This window comes from Struthio camelus, chromosome 2, assembly GCF_040807025.1.
Source record: "Struthio camelus isolate bStrCam1 chromosome 2, bStrCam1.hap1, whole genome shotgun sequence".
NCBI classification, from domain to species: Eukaryota; Metazoa; Chordata; class Aves; order Struthioniformes; family Struthionidae; genus Struthio; species Struthio camelus.
In genome coordinates this window covers 148,713,272-148,732,495 of record NC_090943.1, presented here as the reverse complement: position 1 = coordinate 148,732,495, position 19,224 = coordinate 148,713,272, and the positions used below count along the sequence as shown (strand labels likewise).

The following is a 19,224-nucleotide window of genomic DNA, read 5'->3' as shown; positions in this document are numbered from 1 at the left end:
GGCCCTGCCCGCGGCCAGCCCGCACGGAGGCGCCCCCCGGCGAAGCCGGTGCGGGAAAGGGAAGGCGAAGTGTCCGCCCCGCTCGCCCGCCCGCCGCTGACTGACAGAAGGGCGGAGCGCGGCGAGGCGCAACATGGCGGCCGCCGCCATGGCGCTGGGAGGTGCGCGGCGCCCGGGGCCCTGCAGCCGCCTGGCCCGGGCGGCCGCCGCCCGCAGCGGGCTCTTGCGGCCGGGGCTTGGCGGCGGCCGGGCGGCGGCGGCCGGCAGCCGGCCGGCAGCCGGAGGGGAGGTGCAGTATTGCGCCGAGCTGCTGCGGTGAGTGCCCGCGGGCCGGGCCGGGCCGCCATGCCGCCTCGGGGGTGGGCAGAGCCGGCCGCCGCCTGCCGCGCAGGAGGCCTGTGGCGTTTATCCTCCTGCCTTGGCAGGGTCGGTGTTTATGGGTTGTCTTGCAGGGAGACAGCGTGTCTCTCAGGAGCCCTCTGTGCTTCTCCCTCTTAGCGGCAGGCCGCTGAGTTTCCCGCGCAGCGTGGCGGCGGGTGCCCTCTGCGCCTGGCTGCCGGGCCCTGCGCGCCGCCGCCCCCTTACCTCGCACGTACAGGCCTCAGGGCTAGCGCTGCTGTTGGAAACCCCCCCCCCCCCTTTTTTTTTGGGGGGGGGGCAGTGGAAACTCTTATGTAAATATTTTACCTGCAAGGGTAATTTAAGCTCTACCAACAGCAATTTCCCCCCCCCCCCCTTTCACAACACTGCTGTCCTTCTGCAGTAGTGCGCGCTTCAGTTCACTGGCTGTGCTTTGGGAGAGGAAGGTTGTTGAAATGACCGGTTAAAAATAGTTGGTGTTATCAGGCCTTCTTGGCTGTTGGGAAGTAGCCAAGTTTTCCAAGTATCTCTTGGAAAAATGAGCGAAAGCAGAGGAAATCCAGCAGCTGGACCGACCGCTTAAGTAACCTCTGTGAGCAGAGTGCAGGAGGGAGAGGAGGTCTTTGTGTTTGCAAGAGTGTCCGTTTCTGGTCAAAACCCAAATGCTGCGGGAGCCCAGCTCAGGCACTTCCGGGTCACGGGATGCTTCCCGGCTCCCTTTGGAGCTGTAACAGCTGTGCAACGCCTGCTGGTTGGTGTCTAGTCCACGCAGGTTAAATGGTGCAAAGGAAAAATGGAGCAAGTGCTTCCTACAGACAGAAATAGTTTCTTCTTGGATGCAGCTGTCCCAGGTTGTGGGCAAAAGCAGGGAGAAGGCTTCAGAGCGTGTGCGGCAAGAGCGCAACGCAGTAATCTCATTGCTCCAAACTAACGCTTGCGAAAGATAGGCAGGTATAGGTGGTAAGCGGTAAAAGAGGGAAGACTAATAGGAAAAATGTGAAAATCTTAAATTTGAAGTGAAGCACCAAACAGCACACCTTATCAGATGCATAACCAGTTTGCATTGTAGTTTACGAAACTTCAGGTTGCAGCTGTAGTTTTCCTGGTTACTCTGCCTGGGATTCAGCTGTTACTTAGGAGATCAGAGACCACGTGTACAATTAATATACACAGTTAAAATGTTTTTAGTAACAAATGACTATGAAAATCATAGTTGGCTTGCAAGGTATAGAAGCTAAGATGGCTGGGGTTAAACAATTTTTTATTTTTGTTAGAACATTAAACAAAAGACCGGTCAGAAAGCATATGCAAGCATTCAAGATAATGAAGAATGCTTTTGGCATGTTTTTTATCATTTGATTGGAGCTACTGTTCATGGTAGCTCATATATTGCATGAAAAGCCTAAAACACTTAAGAAATATAAGACGAAGAAGTTAGTATTCAAATAGAAACAAATCACTTCAGGCTGTGCAAGCATCAACAACTCTGCTGCCCTGAGTATGGGTATACCACAAAACAATAGGAAGAACAATAGAGCTGATTTGGGCTTTGACGATGTAGATTTTTGCAACTTCTTGCAATACTCAAGATGTCCTTTCTCTTAGTGTTTTTTTTTTTCCTGTTAAATAACTCTCTTAAAGGTAGTTGTAGGCTATTTGATTAAAAATGTTTCCCTTGTGGTTATGGTTTTTGCCTCTTGCCTTTTATGATGCGAGCAGACTCTGGAAAACAAGCTCGTGAATTGATGATATTAAGGGGATTTATAATATGGAAAAAATTCTTTTAAAGATTTCTTTCAGTTTTGTCATTATATTGAGAATCCAGTCATGGTTATAACCACATTTTCTCCCTTCTTTGGGCAGGGAGAGGGAGGGAAACCATTGAAATGCTCCATATCACACTTAAGTTCTCTTCGCTCCTTTCTTCATTCCTTAGTGTAACGCATGAAGAGAGCTGGGGTGGAACGTGATCTACGGCAATAAGAGTTTTATTTTACAGACTGTGGCTTAACTGAAGGTTCCAGAAAATTAATTTGCTTCTCTGCTGCTATGCCCAAGGGGGCACTGTCAGCATAAAATTCGTGTTTCTTTCTGATTTTTTTTTTTGTAAGGTTCCTTTTTGCTACACCTAATTTTTAAGCTTAGGGCAACTGAAAAAAATACTAGAGAGAAGAAAAATCTTTCTGGTGTGCTATTTGGTTTCTGTAATTTGCTTCAGTTGTGTAATTTGTTTCCTTTCTGTAGGTAGTTGTGTTTCTTTGTGTGAATAACCCAGTCAAAGTGAGTAACTAGAAGTAGGAATACGTAACTGTAAACCTGGGAACTCTGCCCGTGGTAGGCAATACTGAATATTATTGCAATCTATCTTGAGAAAAAATAGTAGGTTTTGCATTGATAGTACTTTTCAAAAAGTGTCTTAATTGAAGGAGGTTTAACGCATCTGCTTTTTGTTATTAAATGTGCCCTTAAAGCCTACTAAAATCCGCAAACATGATTTGCTATATGTGCTTCTGGATTTGCATCAGGCTCTAAAAGAGGTTTCACAACAGTTGTGAAAACTCAAAGCATTTTCCAGTGGTCAGCTGCTGTGCCTTGTAGGGGTGAGAAACCCCTTAAATCTGATTTCCTTTTTGTTTGATGCTAAAAGTAGCAACCCTAATAGTAACCCTTGGTTTTGGTTTGTTTTTGCTATTTTAAGCTTATGTTCAAAAGAAATACGAGCATGTGTAAGAATGGCAAATCTCATGGAAATGAATAAATGTGTTTACGTTAACACCTGCGCCTCTACTCTTAAGGCTGAATTTGGAATCGCTAGTTTTCTTGTTATAAAGAATCAGGTGACGGACCTGACAGAGAGTGCACAAAAGTACTGTTCAAAACGAGCAACTTAGCTTTTCATAGGCGACCGGTTGTTTTTAATGGTTACAGTTAGGTAGGATTTTGCAATTGATAATCATTCCGTTGTGATTGTTTTTAACTTAATGGCACACCCCAGTGGCCAAACAAGGGTATATCGCTCTAGATTGGCAGCAAGTTACCTGCAGCAAAGCTGGCACGACTGAGAGCTTTTGTGCTTTGGATATAGTTGCCACTAAACAAAAACTTACTGGTTAAGCAGGTGGTCTTCTGCCAAGCTCTAAAGCACAATCTCTTAAAGCAATATGGTTTCATGTTTAGAAAAGAGGTCTGGAAGTCAGACAGTCTGGATTCTATTTGCGGTGCTGCCACAGACTTGTTCCATGCCTTTAGCCAAAAAACTTGAGAACTGAGAGATGCTTATTTTTCCTCTAGTGCGCTGAGATTTCAGACTGCGTTTCTCCCCCCCCCGCCCCTCCCCCAGGAGTTTGCCTTATTTTAAAATAGGCTTCAAAGCTACTATTTTTGTGAAGTTAAAGTTGAACTATAACTTACTGCTATTATAGCAGGAGTCCAGTGCTAAGCAATAGAGTGCCCAGTTTACATAGAGCTGTACATAAGATATGTTTTTGTTTGTCCTTTTATAGAAAGCGTGACTATGAAGGATTTCTGTGTTCTCTACTCTTGCCTGCAGAATCCCGAACCTCTGCTTTTGCCTTGAGAGCTTTCAATGTGGAACTGGCTCAGGCAGGTATTAAAATATATTTGCAAACTCTGGAAATGTAAAATAACAATTTCAGGATTATAAATTACGTTAGTAGGAGGTGTTTTGCTGAGATTAACATTTCGTACTATAAAGGGCAATGAATAAGTAATCCACTACAAACCTCTGCTTTTGAATGGCCCTTGGAATGTAGCCAGCCTCCTACAGTTTTTCTCCTATGCATATAGTTTTTCTCCTTTATGTTATGCATTTCAAAAGTAAATGATAACAAAGAGGCTGTGTTCCTTGACACTGTTATGTGATTGCATCTGTGTCCTGGCTTCAAATGCAAGGGCAGCTGAACCCTATCAGTAGAAGGTCAATGAAAAACTTGGGTGATGTAATCAGTCTCAAGTCCTTGCTGGCAGAAGCTAGGTAATAGAAAAGCTGCCAGGAGGGAAGTCTGTAATTAGAGATGTGAGAGGGGAGGGGCTGCTATCTCTTTGCTAGGTGGTCAGAGACTGCCACTGTAACCACAAGTTGGTAACATTCACCAGAAAAGAGCAATCTGAGAGAGATGCTGACCCAGCAAAACCTCTAAGCAGCCTACCTCTACTCCTGTTGGTACTGCTTCCAGCAACCCTTAGTGCTGCCCTCCTTCACTGCTGTTACCATGACTTCTTATCCTTCTGGAAAGAAAGATGAGGTGAGAGTCACGCAGGCCTTAATTTCCATGCCTTTCAAATCAAGGTTCTGGTGAAGACCCCCCCCCCCCATACCTCTCTGTAATGTATGAATACTTTAGGAAGAATAAATGTGAACTCAGAACTGAGCGCTTTCCCTGTTGAATTTGGTTGTGTCCTGTGTCTGTCTTTGCAGCGTAGATAGACAAGTGCCTTAAGGAGACCATAATTTCACTCCAGATATAACCTTTTCAGATTAAAGACTCCATAACTCAGAAAGGTACAGGTCTGATGCGAATGCAATTCTGGAGGGAAACTGTGGAAGATATATACTGTGATAAGCCACCACATCAGCCGGTTGCTCTAGAGCTGTGGAAGGTAAAATATATTTTTGTTGTCCTAAAACTCACTTGGCTAAAGTGCAGCTATGATAATGTCATCGTTTTGTGTATGCTGTGTTGCATTGTTGACTGCGTTATTTGGTATAAAACAGATAATGTGAAGGGTAGTGTTTGTGTGTCCATCTGTGTGTGATATTGTAAGTAACCCAAAACCAAAGAGCAAAGGATATTTAGGGAGGACCTGCTTGGAGGGTCAGACTTTTGTGAACAAAGTACCTTTTTCTCTTCTCTTCAGGTGAAGGACAGAGTAAGTTCTGGCAAGCTGTAAGTTGATAGCAAGTGAAGTGTGTAAGTAAATTTTCCTGAGCCTGTTTTAGTCCTGTCTGAGGAGATTAAGTACTGCAAGAAGACAGGACACTAAGCACAGAGGTTGATCTAACAAATAGTATGAGGAAAAGCCCCAAGCTTTCATGCCTAATTACGGTGGTTAATAGGGGGAATTTTCATAGAGCCTTTTTCCTTGCTGGAGAATTACTTGGTGACTTTTATTTATATGTTGCATGTTTTGCACAGAACGTAGATCCTCTTGTGTGTATTGAGTAACAGGGAAGGTACTTGTGACCTTCAGTTTATTTTTACAAAGATGTCTGTGAGCTGAGGCAGACGCTAGAATGTCACAGGTAAAATACGCCTGCAGGCCTGTACCTCTGCTGGATTTGGCTGAAGAAGCAGAAGCTTTCTTATAAATTTTTTGTTTCTAGCTAGAGCTCCCATTGACCTGTTCAAGGGATGACTGACGGTAGTATAAATGGATTTCCCCTTGGTGCCGATACAGAATAATGTAGGTTCGAAGGGACCTCAGGAGGCCCTCTCAGAGCAGGGCTAACTTCAGGTCATATCCAGTTGAATTTTGAATGTTTTCAGGGATGGAAATTGCATAACTTGGTATCTTTGGGCCACAGGCCACATGTCTTAGCACCCTCAAAAAGAGCACCCACCTTAAGGCCTCTGCTTTGTAAGAGCAGAATTTGCATTTAAGCTAAGGATTTCTGATCTCCTGGACATGAAAAACTGCAATCTGCCTAGAGCTAAACGGCTGAATGTTGTTAATTTAGATCCCATAGGTAGTTTGGTTTATGGGCCTGACTGAAAAACAGGCAGTCAAATGTGGAGTCTTCATCCAAATATTCATCTGCATTGTCCCTGTTAAAATCTCAGAAGAAGGATGCCCACTGTTAACAGTGGGCTAGTACAATCCAGTTCCTGGGGGATTAGAGCATTTAATTTGTTGCCATCTTGGCCTCGTATCCACTGTCTGTTGCACCTCTGAGACCACAAGTTTGAGCCCTTTCCAAATCCCCTTTGAATGATCTTTAGCAGTGCTGAAACTGTGGCCTCTCCCTAACTCTTCCTCCTTCAGATATGAAATGAAGTGAGCATTTGTTTCCGTCTATCAACACTCATATTTAAATTCAAGTTGAAATTAAACAAAATACCTTTTAACTAAGAGAAAGCACAGGCAAAGCCAAGAAGAAAAATGAAGCACTGTATCTAATAGTCACTTATAGGAGGACCACAGCTGTTCATAGGTGTATCGAACTGAGATGAAGTGTGGCCTTAGCCACAGCAAAGTGACTAAGTGACTGCAGTATTGGTAGTTTTGCATGTTAGTCTGTCTGTGCCTGTGCTTTTTATATCCTTTTTTAAATCTCTCTTCCAGCGTATGGCAAACTGCCCAAGAATAAGACAGTCTTCTCCCAAAATGCCTTTGTCCCCTTTCCAGGGAGGAACTTGTTTTAGTATAGCTTTACTTATTTTTGTTTCCAAAGATATCCTCTCATGTAGTTTTCTGACTGAGTGACTTAGATACAAGTTAGTTTTGGATATGATTGTATATATTCTCTCCATCACTTTTCATTTCACACTGCTTCTGTGTTCATGCGTATGGGGCAGAAGTGTTTACTAGCAGATGAGTAACTTGTAACAAACTTCATTCAGATATAAATAATTCAATATTCAGATATAAATTGCACACCCTTCCAACAGATAAGATTGCCAGTCATACTGTTTTCTTCCAACACAGAAAAGTAATTTTTGAAGTGGAAGAAAGAATTGGTCTATCTATGTGGTAAGATCTGACCTTATATGTGATTGGTCTGATGGAAGACCAATATGAGACAATCCAAAAAGAAGTAGTTGTGAAATAAGGTATTGAGAAATAGTCCCAAAATTTTTTCTAGGAGCTCTGATAGCTCTGAACACTGCAGAGCACTGAAGTAAACAAATAACACAGTCTGTTCCGGGGACCTCTGCTCTCAAGACGTGATCTCATTTTTACACGTCGGCAAATACCCCAAGAATGGCCTATCTAAGGAGCGTAGCTTCACAGATGATCAATAATATTGTTGTAATCCTTAAAAAGAAGGATTTGGAAAGAGACACCTGAATCCATAGGTACTACAGAGTTGTTGATAGAGTTAGCATGCCTTCTGCACAACATGTTGTGTGTATACTCTATCCTTGCTGTTGAGTTTGTATGAAGAGCAATTTCGATTTTCCAGAAGAAATATTAATTTGTCAAGCTAAATATGTTCCAAATATTTTATATATCCTAGAATACTCAAATTTGAATTTCTAGAGTTTTCTGCACTAGTTCATGTATAGGGTATATAAATAACTTATTTTTTATTATTTCTAGAATTATTAATAGCTCAGTGATTTTTAGTATGAATTTAGGTGGCAACTGTACGGTACCTTTTCTTACTTATCTGTCTATTTTCAACATGTGAGAAGTGAGACCTAATTGTCTACTAATTTCTGTGGAAGAAGTCAAAACTTCAAAATTTTTCAAAAATGAGAACATCTGTGTTTGAACAAAGGTAGAGCAAAATAGATATAATGTACAAAATGTGTGCTTTAGCAGAACTCAGTTTGATGCTTAATTCTTCACCTTCTGTGGGAATTTTTCCAAGGACTATGTTTACTAAACACTGCTTAAGATGAACAAGTGTTGAATCCAGGAGATCATCTGTTAACAAATATTTACAAATGTAATGGATATAGACAAGAAGTGAAAAGTGAGCCATAAAAGCTAAGAATTTGTGAAATCTGCTCCATAGGTTTTGTTTATAAGTATTCAAATGTGTGATTGTAGCTTTACTGATAGTTTGCTCTGCAAAATTCAAAGTGACTTTGGGGGGGGGGGTGTGTAAGAGGATTGAAGATAAGTTGGTAGAATGAAGTGATGCAGGAAGGAAGTCAAATATGAGACTAGTGAGAAGACAAATAGATAAATATGAGATACTATAGGATACCTTTTTTTTAAAGCGAAATCATAAACTGTATTTTGTTAAAATGCTGTTTTTGCAGTGTGTACTAGTACAATTTGCCGTTGTTCTCTTGAAAGTTTACAGGGAGAATCTTTCTTTTTATTGCTTGGCTCTGGAGGAAGCTGTTCTCTTTGGAAAGCGAACATAGTGATTTGCAAATATTTTGTGGGAAAGTATGACTCCATGACAGAATAAATTGCTTTCAGAAGTATTTTTGAAGAAATGTGTTTGTTTAAATGGCTTGACGGTCAAGATTTCATTTTTTGTCTGCAACACCTTGTAAAAAATATCAGATAAAAATTTTTTAATGTGAAGAAGATTCTCTTTTTCCAATGACTTGCCACTTTGATTTAACCTAGTGAATCAATCCTTGTAAGAAAAGGATTATGTAAAATATATTTCAGCCTTCAGAATGCAGTACTGCCATCATTTTCTAAACATTAACATGTTTGTTTAATTTTCAGGCCGTCAAGAGACATAACCTAACTAAAATGTGGATCATGAAGATTATTGATGAACGAGTAAGCATTAGCCATTCAAAGTATGATTTTATCTTTTTGTCATATACGATTTTTTCCCTTAGTTTTATGTGTTTGTGCATAGAACTAAAGGTTAAGTAGTTCATCTTTTCCAGTCAGTCGTATTTCTCCTTAAGAATGGTACTGTTATGTTTCCTTTTAATTCTCCCTTGATGCTCTGATTCGTGATTTGTGCTCTTTTTGGTCAAAATAGCAAGTAGAATACTTTTATTTTTGCTTTAAAAAGGATGTAATTTGTCAGTCTGCTGCTTCTTTGTTCCCTGCTCTGGTAACCAATGAATCTGTGTGCATGTTTTCTCTTGCTGGCCTTTATTCCTGATTTGAAATGGTTACCTCCAGAGGTAATCCATTTTGAGTTATACTTGGACATCTTTCTGTATGTATGTGAGGGAAGTTTCATCCTATGAGATTAAATAGAAGTTCTCCATATGCAACTGCTTTTCAGTTAAGAATTCTGGAAAAATGCATTTTATTAAAAATGAAAATTAAGATGTGCAACTCAAACATGCTTTCATACATTTAAAAAAAAATAACACCCCCCATACATAGTCTCTTCTGTCATTCCATTCCTGTTCCACCCATTTACATAATTTTATTCTTTCTCATATTTTTCTATTACCATGCCAATTTTGTACCTAAATAGTCTTCTGTTGTGGTGAGTTGTGGATATAACAATCTCAAAAATGAAATGCCCCGTCTGAACCTTTTTGCCACACTTTGATGCTACTCCTTATTGTGGCTGTGAAGTTCTTTCTAAGCAGTGCTGTGAACCAAAGTGTTGAAATTACATGAATTTTAAAATATCTACACTGCTTTGAGGAAAGCTGAGAGGAAGAATTTCGCTTCTACAGTGATACTGCTACCAGCTGTGACACAAGGGCAAGAATGAGCAGCCAAGGGGCAGGAGCGTCTTAAGCAAGCTTTCCTGCTACAGGCAGTATCTTATGAAGATATGCCTTGAGAAAATTAGTGATCAGTTACTTATGTGTCATTGCTATGAAAGACTGTTCAGAGGTTTTTGATCTTAAGACTGATATATTTTAACTGTGAAACCCACTGGGACAGGAAGAATGATGGAAGGTGTTATATATTTGGAGGTATTTGCATGTGACTTCACAACTCATATGTGTATTTGAGAAATTGAATTTAGTGCATTTTTTGAAAATATATTCTTGTTTATCTAAGTTTTTCCCTGCTTCAGTTGCTAACCAAGTATTAGATTTGGCAACCCAGTAGCGTAAGAATGCCATACAATTTTTGTTTTGGCCGTATCTCTTTTTTTTCCTGAAGAATTCTGATTCTTGTTGCAAAAAGTAAAATGGTCCAGTAACTGGACTTGGTTGCAGTTGCATGTAGCTGGTTATGCTAGACACGCTAAAAAAGCTTTAATGACTGTTTCTACCTGTGTGTATATTCTCTTTCTATGTTACCTTAATTCTGTTCTCATTTCTAATAGTGGTTAGGCTGTTCTGATTGTAATAATAAATTTGCACAAGTACTTACCTTTTACTCAAAGTTTTTATCGAAGTTCTGTGTTCAAATTGTAGGAGAAGAATTTGGATGACAGAGCGTACAATAACATCCAGGAACTTGAAACGTATGCTGAGAACACTCAGAGTGCTCTGTTGTACCTGACCTTGGAAATGCTTGGTAGGTGGATTCCCCTTTCTAGATTTCGTTGATGACTCTTTAGTACTGGTATGATGTTTAGTACTGGTATGATGTTAATTAATGTGAGAATTTAAAAAAAAACCGAAACCCTCTTCTTCCACTGAAGTTTAATTTCAGTAGAAGTTGTCTTGGGTAATATTAAAATATCTTCTGAACATTCAACCAGAAATGTGGAATCTTACTGCAGCTGTGCTAGAAGTACGTACTTTGGAAAGCTCACTGAAGCATGGTCTCCTGCCATGCTGTTCTTTCAATGTTTTGTATCCTCTCTTTTCTTACTCTTATTACACAGTATGATAAATTCAGCTCTTTAGTATCTTTTCTGAGTGCCCCACTCAGCAGGACACAAAGTACTGTAGCTACTCTGCAGCTATTGTTTCGTATTGCTATGATACAAGCTTGTTATCCGGCAACAGCTAGTTTCTCAACCTAAGAGCTTCTTGGTGATGTTGCGAATTTGGGTCTGAAACCTCTCCTCTTCCTAAAAGTAGGTTAACTATCAACAATCCAGTAGTGTTTTTAAAAAAAAAAAAAAAAAAAAAAAAAAGCAGCAAAGACGGTATGATCTTTGTGGTTTAGAATTGCTGTGTCTAATACAACAGTCACGGATTGGGAAAGAACTGTTCGTTTACAGTGAAGAAAAGGGTAACTCTTTTAGATGTGTGTTGCATCATGGAAGTATTCCCTGTGTTAGCTCAGGTGTAAAAGAGTGGGAATTATTATTTAGTAGTATAGTAGTAGTATTTAGTTGCGGTGGTATTGTAGTGGTAGTATCTTCCTCTTGCTTGCCAGCGTAGTCTGGAGGCTCGTGCTGAGGCTAAACAACAACAACAGAAGAACGTTGTGAAGAAAGGTTTCTCTTGAGCACATTCTCCTTAGGAAGAAATAAGGAAAGGAACATGTTATAACATCTGATGTTGGCTTTCCTTGTAGGAATTTGGTGAAATGTTTCAAGTGTCTTTCTGAACTTCTGGCTATAGAAATGTAGAAATGTTGAAAAATACCAACCTGTCTTCTATTCTGAGAAATGTCTTCAATTCTGAGGAAGATCAATTAGGCTTGGGTCATTCCTGATACAAATCAGATCACCCTTTCTTGAAAGTCTGTTATGCAGACTCCAGGCTTTCTAGGCTGTCTACTGTCATGTTTAACTTCTGTAATATACAAATTTAATTAAATATCTAAGCAAAAGTCTCCATCACTGCATTTTAAACATAATTTCTGTGTTTTCTTCCACAAATGGAGAAATTGAACACAGCCATTTTCTTGATGTTCCCAGTCAGCAGTCTTTTCTAGACTAAATGGACCTAATTTCATCACAGGTCATGTTTGCTCATCCTCTTGTGCTTTTTAGCTTCTTTACAGACAAACTGGGGATGGGTCAGGAGTATCTTTCCTAAAAATAGCAATGCAGCTTCATTCATACTGATTTCAGGGTACTTCTCTAACTTGTCAAACTTATTTTGGCTTTCTAACCTTGCCTTCCAAATTCTTGGCACTTTCTCCCAGCTCCTGCCAGTTAATAATATTAACATTGTGCGCTCTGATTCATTATATAAGTAGTTATCCTGAGTCTGGTATTACTCAATATTTTTGTTAGACCTTTGCAGAACGTTGCTTTTGGGATATCTTCATAGAGTGAGTGTGAGTCATTGCTAACTGTTACTCTTTAGACTTTTTTTTCCACCCATACTGCTTTATATCCAAAGCATATAGACATATATGCTTCCCAGACCATATCTGTAAGTTATATCCTCTCTTTCTTCCAAGCCACAGCCTGCTCTCTGCTGCCGTTGCCAAAATAAGTCCATGTGGTCTGCCTCTAGCCACTCTTTCCCAGAAGCTTCTGAGACCCACGCAAGGCTTGAGCAGACGTGTGGTGAATCTGATATGCTCCCTTTTAGGTGTCAGGCTGATTGGTCTGTAATTCCTATGTCCTCATGTCTTCCTTTGTAAAAGGCTGCTGTTAGAGATTTTAGTGAATTGAGGGGGCTCTCCTTCAGTCCTGTGACGAAAACACTATGGCTTTACGATCAGCCTAAGATAATCTTAGTCATGCCATGAAGAGGCATAGTGTTGCTCTGCCCCACGCATCTACATCTTGTTTCAGGTCTCGTAGTTGTGTGGCCCTGCAGTAATCAGTTAGTTTTCCATTGCACTGGTGATCTGATTCAGTTTGCCATGTTACTATCTCATTGCCCGTGACAGCTGAAGGGAGGTGGTAGAAATATGTGAGAAGAGTAGGACTGTTCTGTTTGGCTTCAGTGCACTGCTAAATCAGCTGCAGCTGATCATGAAACCATGCTGTAAGTGTCATTGCTTGGCAGGAATCTCGCACTTGAGTGACTTTTCTAGAAGGAAAAGCGGTTCTTAGAATTCTGTCATCCTGGGACATGACATGCCAGTGAAAATGAATTTTTACAGTGATGTATTGTGTCTGAATAGGTGCTGCTTCACTGATTGTTAGTATACCCTTTGCAGAAATAGAACTAGCTAAGAGGCATCTTGCTCCTGAAGGTGGAACTCAATGAATTTGCCTGCTGCTTTGCACCTCTGAGATGAGGTCTCAAGGCAATTTATGAACATAAGCCCTTGTAGGGGTATAGTCTTCCCTGATACATATCAGAGTTATATGTAAGGAAAGCTAAGAATTATGTTAAACCATGACAGAACAGCCTGAGAATATGTGTTTCTAAACCTATTATTTCTGCGGTTTTAGGTGTGAGGGACATCCATGCAGACCATGCAGCCAGTCACATTGGGAAAGCGCAAGGCATAGTCACCTGTTTAAGAGCAACTCCATATCATAGTGCAAGACGAAAGGTCTTTCTTCCCATGGACATTTGTATGTTGGTAAGAGAAAAGTTTTTTGGATTTGAACAGTATAGTGTTTCTAACTGCCTCTCAGCACTAGATATGAGATCATGCTTTGTTAGCCCAGAGACGGAACATTTTTATTTACTCATATAACTGCCTCTGCTGTTCCCCAGTGCTATTGCCAGTGACAGTTTTAGTGTTTTATATCTCTTGGGAGATGAGATGAGTGACCTGTGTAAAGCTTTAGAGATTTTCCATTTTTGTTCATTGGTTTTTACATTGTCTAGTAGTATTTTAGCTGTCAGGAATGTTTCCATTAGTATGTGGATATACACATCTGGAACAGGGGCTTTCTTTTTCTGTTTCGCCCTCAGGAAGCACTGTGAGAAACTTTACTCATGAATAAGCTTCTCAAGTTTCTCCTCACTACCTTTCTATAATGTTCTGGCCCTTTCTTTTATATCCAATACCTGTAAGCATGTGCTCACACACTGCTGTAGGAGATGCACTTCTGAATATACCATATCCTCTTCTACATTGGTCACTGTCCAAAAAATCCTGTTCCTGGCAAGCCAGGTGGAACTGGGCAGTGCACACCAGTGCTGTGGTAATGGCTTACTACTTAAGTCAGCCTGGCTCCTATGTTAACTGTTGTTGACTTTATTCACTTTATCACTTTAATTTTATATATATATATATATTTTTAAAGTCGGGCATCTACGTAAACTGATCTAAACTGCCAAAATTTTAGTCTGACTCAGGTAGTCCAACTGACCACAAAGTCTTGAGAGAACCAGTTCTTGCAGAGATAGTCAGCTGGAAAGAAATCCAAGAGAATGGTTTGTAGTGACTGACTTAAACAAGGGAGCAAAAACTGCTTGGGCTATTTCAGTCTTCTGTCAACAGTTTGCTTGCTAGTACAGGTGTCTGAGTTTTCTTATCTTTTGCAAAGCTAGAACGGAGACTTGATATTTGTTGGAGGTTTTTCTTTTTGTTTTGTTTTTCCTTCCCCTGTCTAGCATGGAGTTTCACAAGAGGACTTCATAAGATGCAAGCAAGAGAAAAATGTGAGAGATGTAATTTATGATATTGCCAGCCAGGCACATATTCATCTAGAACATGTGAGATTCCTTCTTTTCTCTCTTTTTTTTTTCTTGTTTCTCTTTTTAAATAAAATAAATTGATATTAATCTCTATGGAACATTGTGACAATGTGTTGTCAGAAGACTTGTAGCTTCACGGTTTATTTCAGATATTTTACCTCTGATTACTTTGAGAGAGAGTTTAAAATTCAAAAAGAGCCACAAAACCTTTAAATATTTTACAGCTACTTCTCCATGAATATTACATTTATCTGTATGTGCAAGAGGCAGTTTACCAATAGTCAGATCCAGTTGCATATATACAAATACTGCCTATAAGGCTTACTGTTGAGAGAGAAACGTGTATGAGTGCAAGAGTATGCCAACATGGAATTGAAACCATAGAGTACCTCTGCAGGTGGTCCTTCACAGCATGGTTGAATGGCTGCCAGGGAAGCAGAGGATGCTGCCTTTAACTGCCAGAAGTGTGTGTGGGAAGGGGGATTCCTTCCCCAGCACAACCAACCATGCTTAAAGCTAAATTGGGAAAGGCTGTTTTGTTGTTGTTGTTCGTTTTCTGGCCCACAGTCAAGTGAATTAGGAAAGACTTTATTTGGAACAGATGATAACGAGTCTAGAAGACCTACATAGTTCTATTCTTTTTCCTTTGTGCCATTACTTTAGCTTTACTTTGTATTGCTGGTTGGTAAGCAGAAGTATGTTTCTTCAGCAATGCTATACCTACCTTCATCTGGAAAATAAAACGCACAGGAAGCACTGTAAACGGATGTTGCTGTCAGTTTGTCCACCAGTACATATACTTGTACTCTGAGTATTGCACCCAATACTTTTATTAAAGGTAGTCTGAAAAGATACTTCTAAGTAAAATAATGACAAAATTATCTCTGCATATATGCCATTAATATCTGTATATATCTGTCTCAATTACAGTATTATGCATGATCACACAGTATCTTCTGCAGTAGAGCTAGATAAGCCCTTCATTTTTTCTTAAGGTAAAATGAAGCCTCCTTGTTTTAATTCAGTCAGTGGTTTGATTAGTGTTTTTATTCTTTGCTGAAAATATGTACCCTCAGGCTTTATTTTTAATACAAACTATTTATAATTTGCATTTAATGCATTCCTTTGCTATTCTTGTTTCACCCGATATCTGTCCGTTTTGTTGTCACATGTCCAAGGAGGAAAACGTTTATCCCATTTTAGAGCTAGGGAACAGAAACAAGGAGAATGCAAGGTCAAAATTAACCACTATCTCTTTGATGTTCAAGCTGAAACCTCTTTTTTTTTTTTCTTTTTTTTGTCCCCACCCTTCTTCCTGTAATCACAGTGTACAAAACCATTGATTTTGGTTGCAGCTGTGGTTTACAAAAATGACAAGCGCCTGGCCTGAAATGTCTCGTATCGGGGGTGGTAGGCACAGAAAATGAACAATAAATATTGTTCTGCTGTTTAAAATTTCATTGCCCGTGTTGCATGGAAACTTTGAGACAGAAGCAGAGAGAGAATTCAGTTCTTCAGGGCTTTCCAGGTAAATCAGTCCTGTGACCGTTCTTAGCCCCACAGTCCCCTGACTCCCTACAAGCCAACCAGCCTCTGCAGAGAAAAGGCAGGATCCTCCTTAGCCCTTTTCCTTCCCACTGCATTCCAAGAGCCCTGCCCATGCTATGTGCTGGGAGGGTCCTATGGAAAATATGAAATGGGATTAAGTAATTGGACACTATACAGAAAGGCATAGACATAAGGAAATCAGATTATGGTGGCATAAACATTTTATTCAGCTTGAATGTTGAACTTAGCACTTTTTTTTGTTAGTGGGTGCTCCTTGAGCTGCCATATCTTCTTGTGAAACAACAAAATAAAAGAAGAAAATCCATTCGGAAAGACCAAACTAGCTTCTAACTTCCATCATTACGAGTGAAGGATACTGGATAGTGGAGGATCTCTGCAGGGGTTCAGGCCACTTGACCTGGCAGTAACTGGCAATGATAACAGGGTATTAGCCTCCTTAATAACCAGATGGCCTTTTTAATGCAAGGATAAAGATAATTCTCTTTTCCTGTAGTGGAAGAAAGAGTAATTTGCTGGCAACAGAGGACTTTGGCTATTTCAAGCTTTTAGATGAATGTAATGGGCCTGTACTGTTAGCTGCATCTGTTATTCTGTCTAAAATCTCCATATTATTTTGCCTGAGCCTGTTCAGCCATTTATCTTCTGTCTAGGTTGGAATTGTGGGGTATGGTTAGCATTAAACCTGCAGAGAGATTTTAACAGTCTCAGAATTTGACGCAAGCTACGCATGTTTCAGAGGATGAGGATAAGAGCCCTTAGCCCTACTTCATAGTCAGAAGAAACCTAACCCCCCCCCCCCCCCCAATTAAGTCCAAGGGATATTATGTGAAGCATCTTGTACTAATATGGCACTTAATCTTGGAAGACAAATTTCTGAGGTGTGGTCAGCTCTTCCTGCTACTCTGGCTGATGACCTGCAGAGGGCAAAAGAAGTTAATGAAGATTGCAGTTTTGTTTAGGAATTTTGTATTTGGTAGAATAAAAGCATGTAACAAAGTGCCGTGTTGGGTCCTGCAGTGATGCCTTTGACCCATTTACTTGTTCCCCTCTTTGTGTAGCTTCCCCTCTTCTTTAAGAAGATACTCTTGATTTTTTTGCTTCTATCTCAATTGTGCTATATCATTCAGTTTATCAGGCAAAACAACATGCTTTCTAAATGACATTCAAGCAAATCCATTCTGAGTTAAGAAGGTCAAGCAAGATTATTTCCTGTCTTATGTCTCACAACTAATAGTAGCAAGCCAGAGCATAAGCTCAGGGAAGAGAATTTTCCTTTTGTATATACTTTATTTCATCTCAACATTTTAAAATAACTTGCCCTCTGAAAAGTGTCACTACTTTTTCTTTTTTTCCTGGTAAAGTTTCAGCCTGATTTCCTCAGTTGTCTGGAAAGATCAATAGAAAGGAAACAAAGTCAAGCGTACGCATCGATATTCTTAAAGGCTCTGTTTTCTGTGTTGTGTGTACAGGGTGTTTTTTTTTTCAGTTTTGCCATATAATAAAAGGCAAGGCAAAGGCAGTTTCTGTATTTAGTAATAAGCATTACAGGAAGCTTTGCTTTAGTTAGCTATTGGATGCAGCTGAATTGTACCTGCACTTAAAGATGTGTTTCAGCTGTGGTTTAGACCCTTTATATGCAGATTCTGAGGATCTGTGGCCCAGACATCCTTTCAGAGACCTGTAAATGGAGGATGACTGAACTTCTGAAACTGAGAGTAAGATTGGAACCAAAAAGACTAGTTCAGGGAAATGCATTTCTGGTCCTCCATCACTCCTGTCTCTTGGGGTACAAAGAATTATTTGGTGTTTTAAAACAAGTTAAATCATATTTATTAAATCAGATACAACTTGGAACTTTGCAAGGATAAGGGATGTCAATTTACAGTACTTTATTGTTATGTAAGCTGTAAGGTTGCTAAAAGATACAAGAATTTTAGCAGGCTTTTCCCAGTGTTATGCACTTTCTCTCTCGCTGTTCCGTACAGTGAGGGATGGTGCTGGCCTATATATAATGAAAAATTACAGTTTCAGTATGTCAAAGTTCAGGGAAAAAAGGCTGAAGCTTGTAATATATTCTGTTGGCTCTAACCATTATGTATATATAGTGCTTGAGGTTTAATTTGAAATATATATATACACCTATTAGGACAACTTAATATTTTTTTTTTTCCTCCCACCTCACCCCATTTACTTCCAGGCTAGGTCTTTCAGTAAGAAAGTTCCTGTGAAGGCATATCCTGCTTTCTTCTGTACGGTGAGTGTGATATCATGCAGTCTGTAAGTGATGAACTCATTTCTGTGTTATCATGTTTGTGAAGAGCAGAGTATCACATTAAATGTTGTTAAGTAGTGCTTGATGTGTCTAGTTCATTGACAGGATGTAACGAACTTCTGAAAATCATAATGCTGTTCAGATGTGTATTTCACTGTAGAATCTCAAAGTTTCTGATCAGTACTTTTAATCCTTCTTCTTTAATTACACAACTTCTCCAAATATGTCTGAATATTCACAGATCACCCTTCTAGTGCATGGTCCCAAAATATTATCTATTTTATCATTTGTTGGTTGGTTTAGTAAAAGATAATGCTTCTCTTCACAAACCTTACCTTTTGTGCTTCTTTAGAATGTGATGGCTCCCACCACCACTTATTGCAACAGGCAAACTGTCAGACCATTTTGCAGTCCATAATTCAGTTTCATATATTGCTTTTTAGCATAATGTCCAGTTATTTGTGCATACCATATGGACTAACCATTTTCTCTTTTCTAGGTTGCTTTAGAGGATTATTTATGTAATATACGGAAAGTGGACTTCAATATATTTCATCCAAGCTTACAGAAGAAAAGTACATTATTACCATTGTATTTGTATATTAGGTCTTGGAAAAAAACATATTAAAATATTCTTAATATGAGGTTCAGATTGCCGATTTCTTTTTTCTTTAATATCTTGACTGGATAGAATTGCGACTTATCTAATTTCACACTTCTCCAAACTGCCGTCCTTGGGAAACAACAGATGTGCATGCACAGTAGCTGTCAGTTTGTTCTTGGTATGTTAGGCTGATAGCTCTGCTTCACATGTCTGCTAACTCGTATGTCCTCTTCTGAGATAGTTTTCCCGTTTTTCCTGTAATAACAACAATGGGATAGAAGTGTTCTTGGACATGCTCTACACCGATGTATACTTCCTCCTAATGGTTTCCACAATCCTGGCAAAAATGAACGTTTTGTCCCTGCACAAAAGCAGTC

The 19,224-nt window shown here is 39.8% G+C and overlaps 1 protein-coding gene across 6 annotated transcripts; it reads left to right on the top strand.

Moving 5' to 3' along the window:
- The first annotated feature begins 200 nt into the window (after window positions 1–200).
- On the top strand, window positions 201–18,887 carry NDUFAF6 (NADH:ubiquinone oxidoreductase complex assembly factor 6). Of its 6 annotated transcripts, XR_011139273.1 has the most exons (10): window positions 201–315; window positions 3,864–3,967; window positions 4,858–4,980; window positions 8,737–8,793; window positions 10,359–10,461; window positions 13,202–13,335; window positions 14,319–14,420; window positions 15,333–15,397; window positions 18,169–18,225; window positions 18,743–18,887. XR_011139273.1 is itself a non-coding variant. In XM_068932991.1 (9 exons), the coding sequence occupies exons 2-9, from the start codon at window positions 3,947–3,949 to the stop codon at window positions 18,869–18,871; spliced, it is 726 nt and encodes a 241-aa protein (XP_068789092.1). In that variant the 5' UTR covers window positions 201–315; window positions 3,864–3,946; the 3' UTR covers window positions 18,872–18,887. The 6 variants fall into 6 exon arrangements, 5 of the variants coding, with proteins under 5 accessions (XP_068789092.1, XP_068789096.1, XP_068789094.1 ...); XM_068932991.1 differs by lacking the exon at window positions 15,333–15,397; XM_068932993.1 differs by lacking the exon at window positions 15,333–15,397 and having other exon boundaries at window positions 277–315; window positions 3,864–3,963.
- Window positions 18,888–19,224: the final 337 nt, after the last annotated feature.

Coding starts and splice junctions, on each gene's coding strand:
- NDUFAF6 (XM_068932991.1), top strand. CDS start 3,947: ATGTGGAACTGGCTCAGGCAG. Junction 13,336..14,318: donor CCATGGACATTTGTATGTTG/GTAAGAGAAAAG, acceptor TCCCCTGTCTAG/CATGGAGTTTCACAAGAGGA. Junction 18,226..18,742: donor ATCCTGCTTTCTTCTGTACG/GTGAGTGTGATA, acceptor TCTCTTTTCTAG/GTTGCTTTAGAGGATTATTT.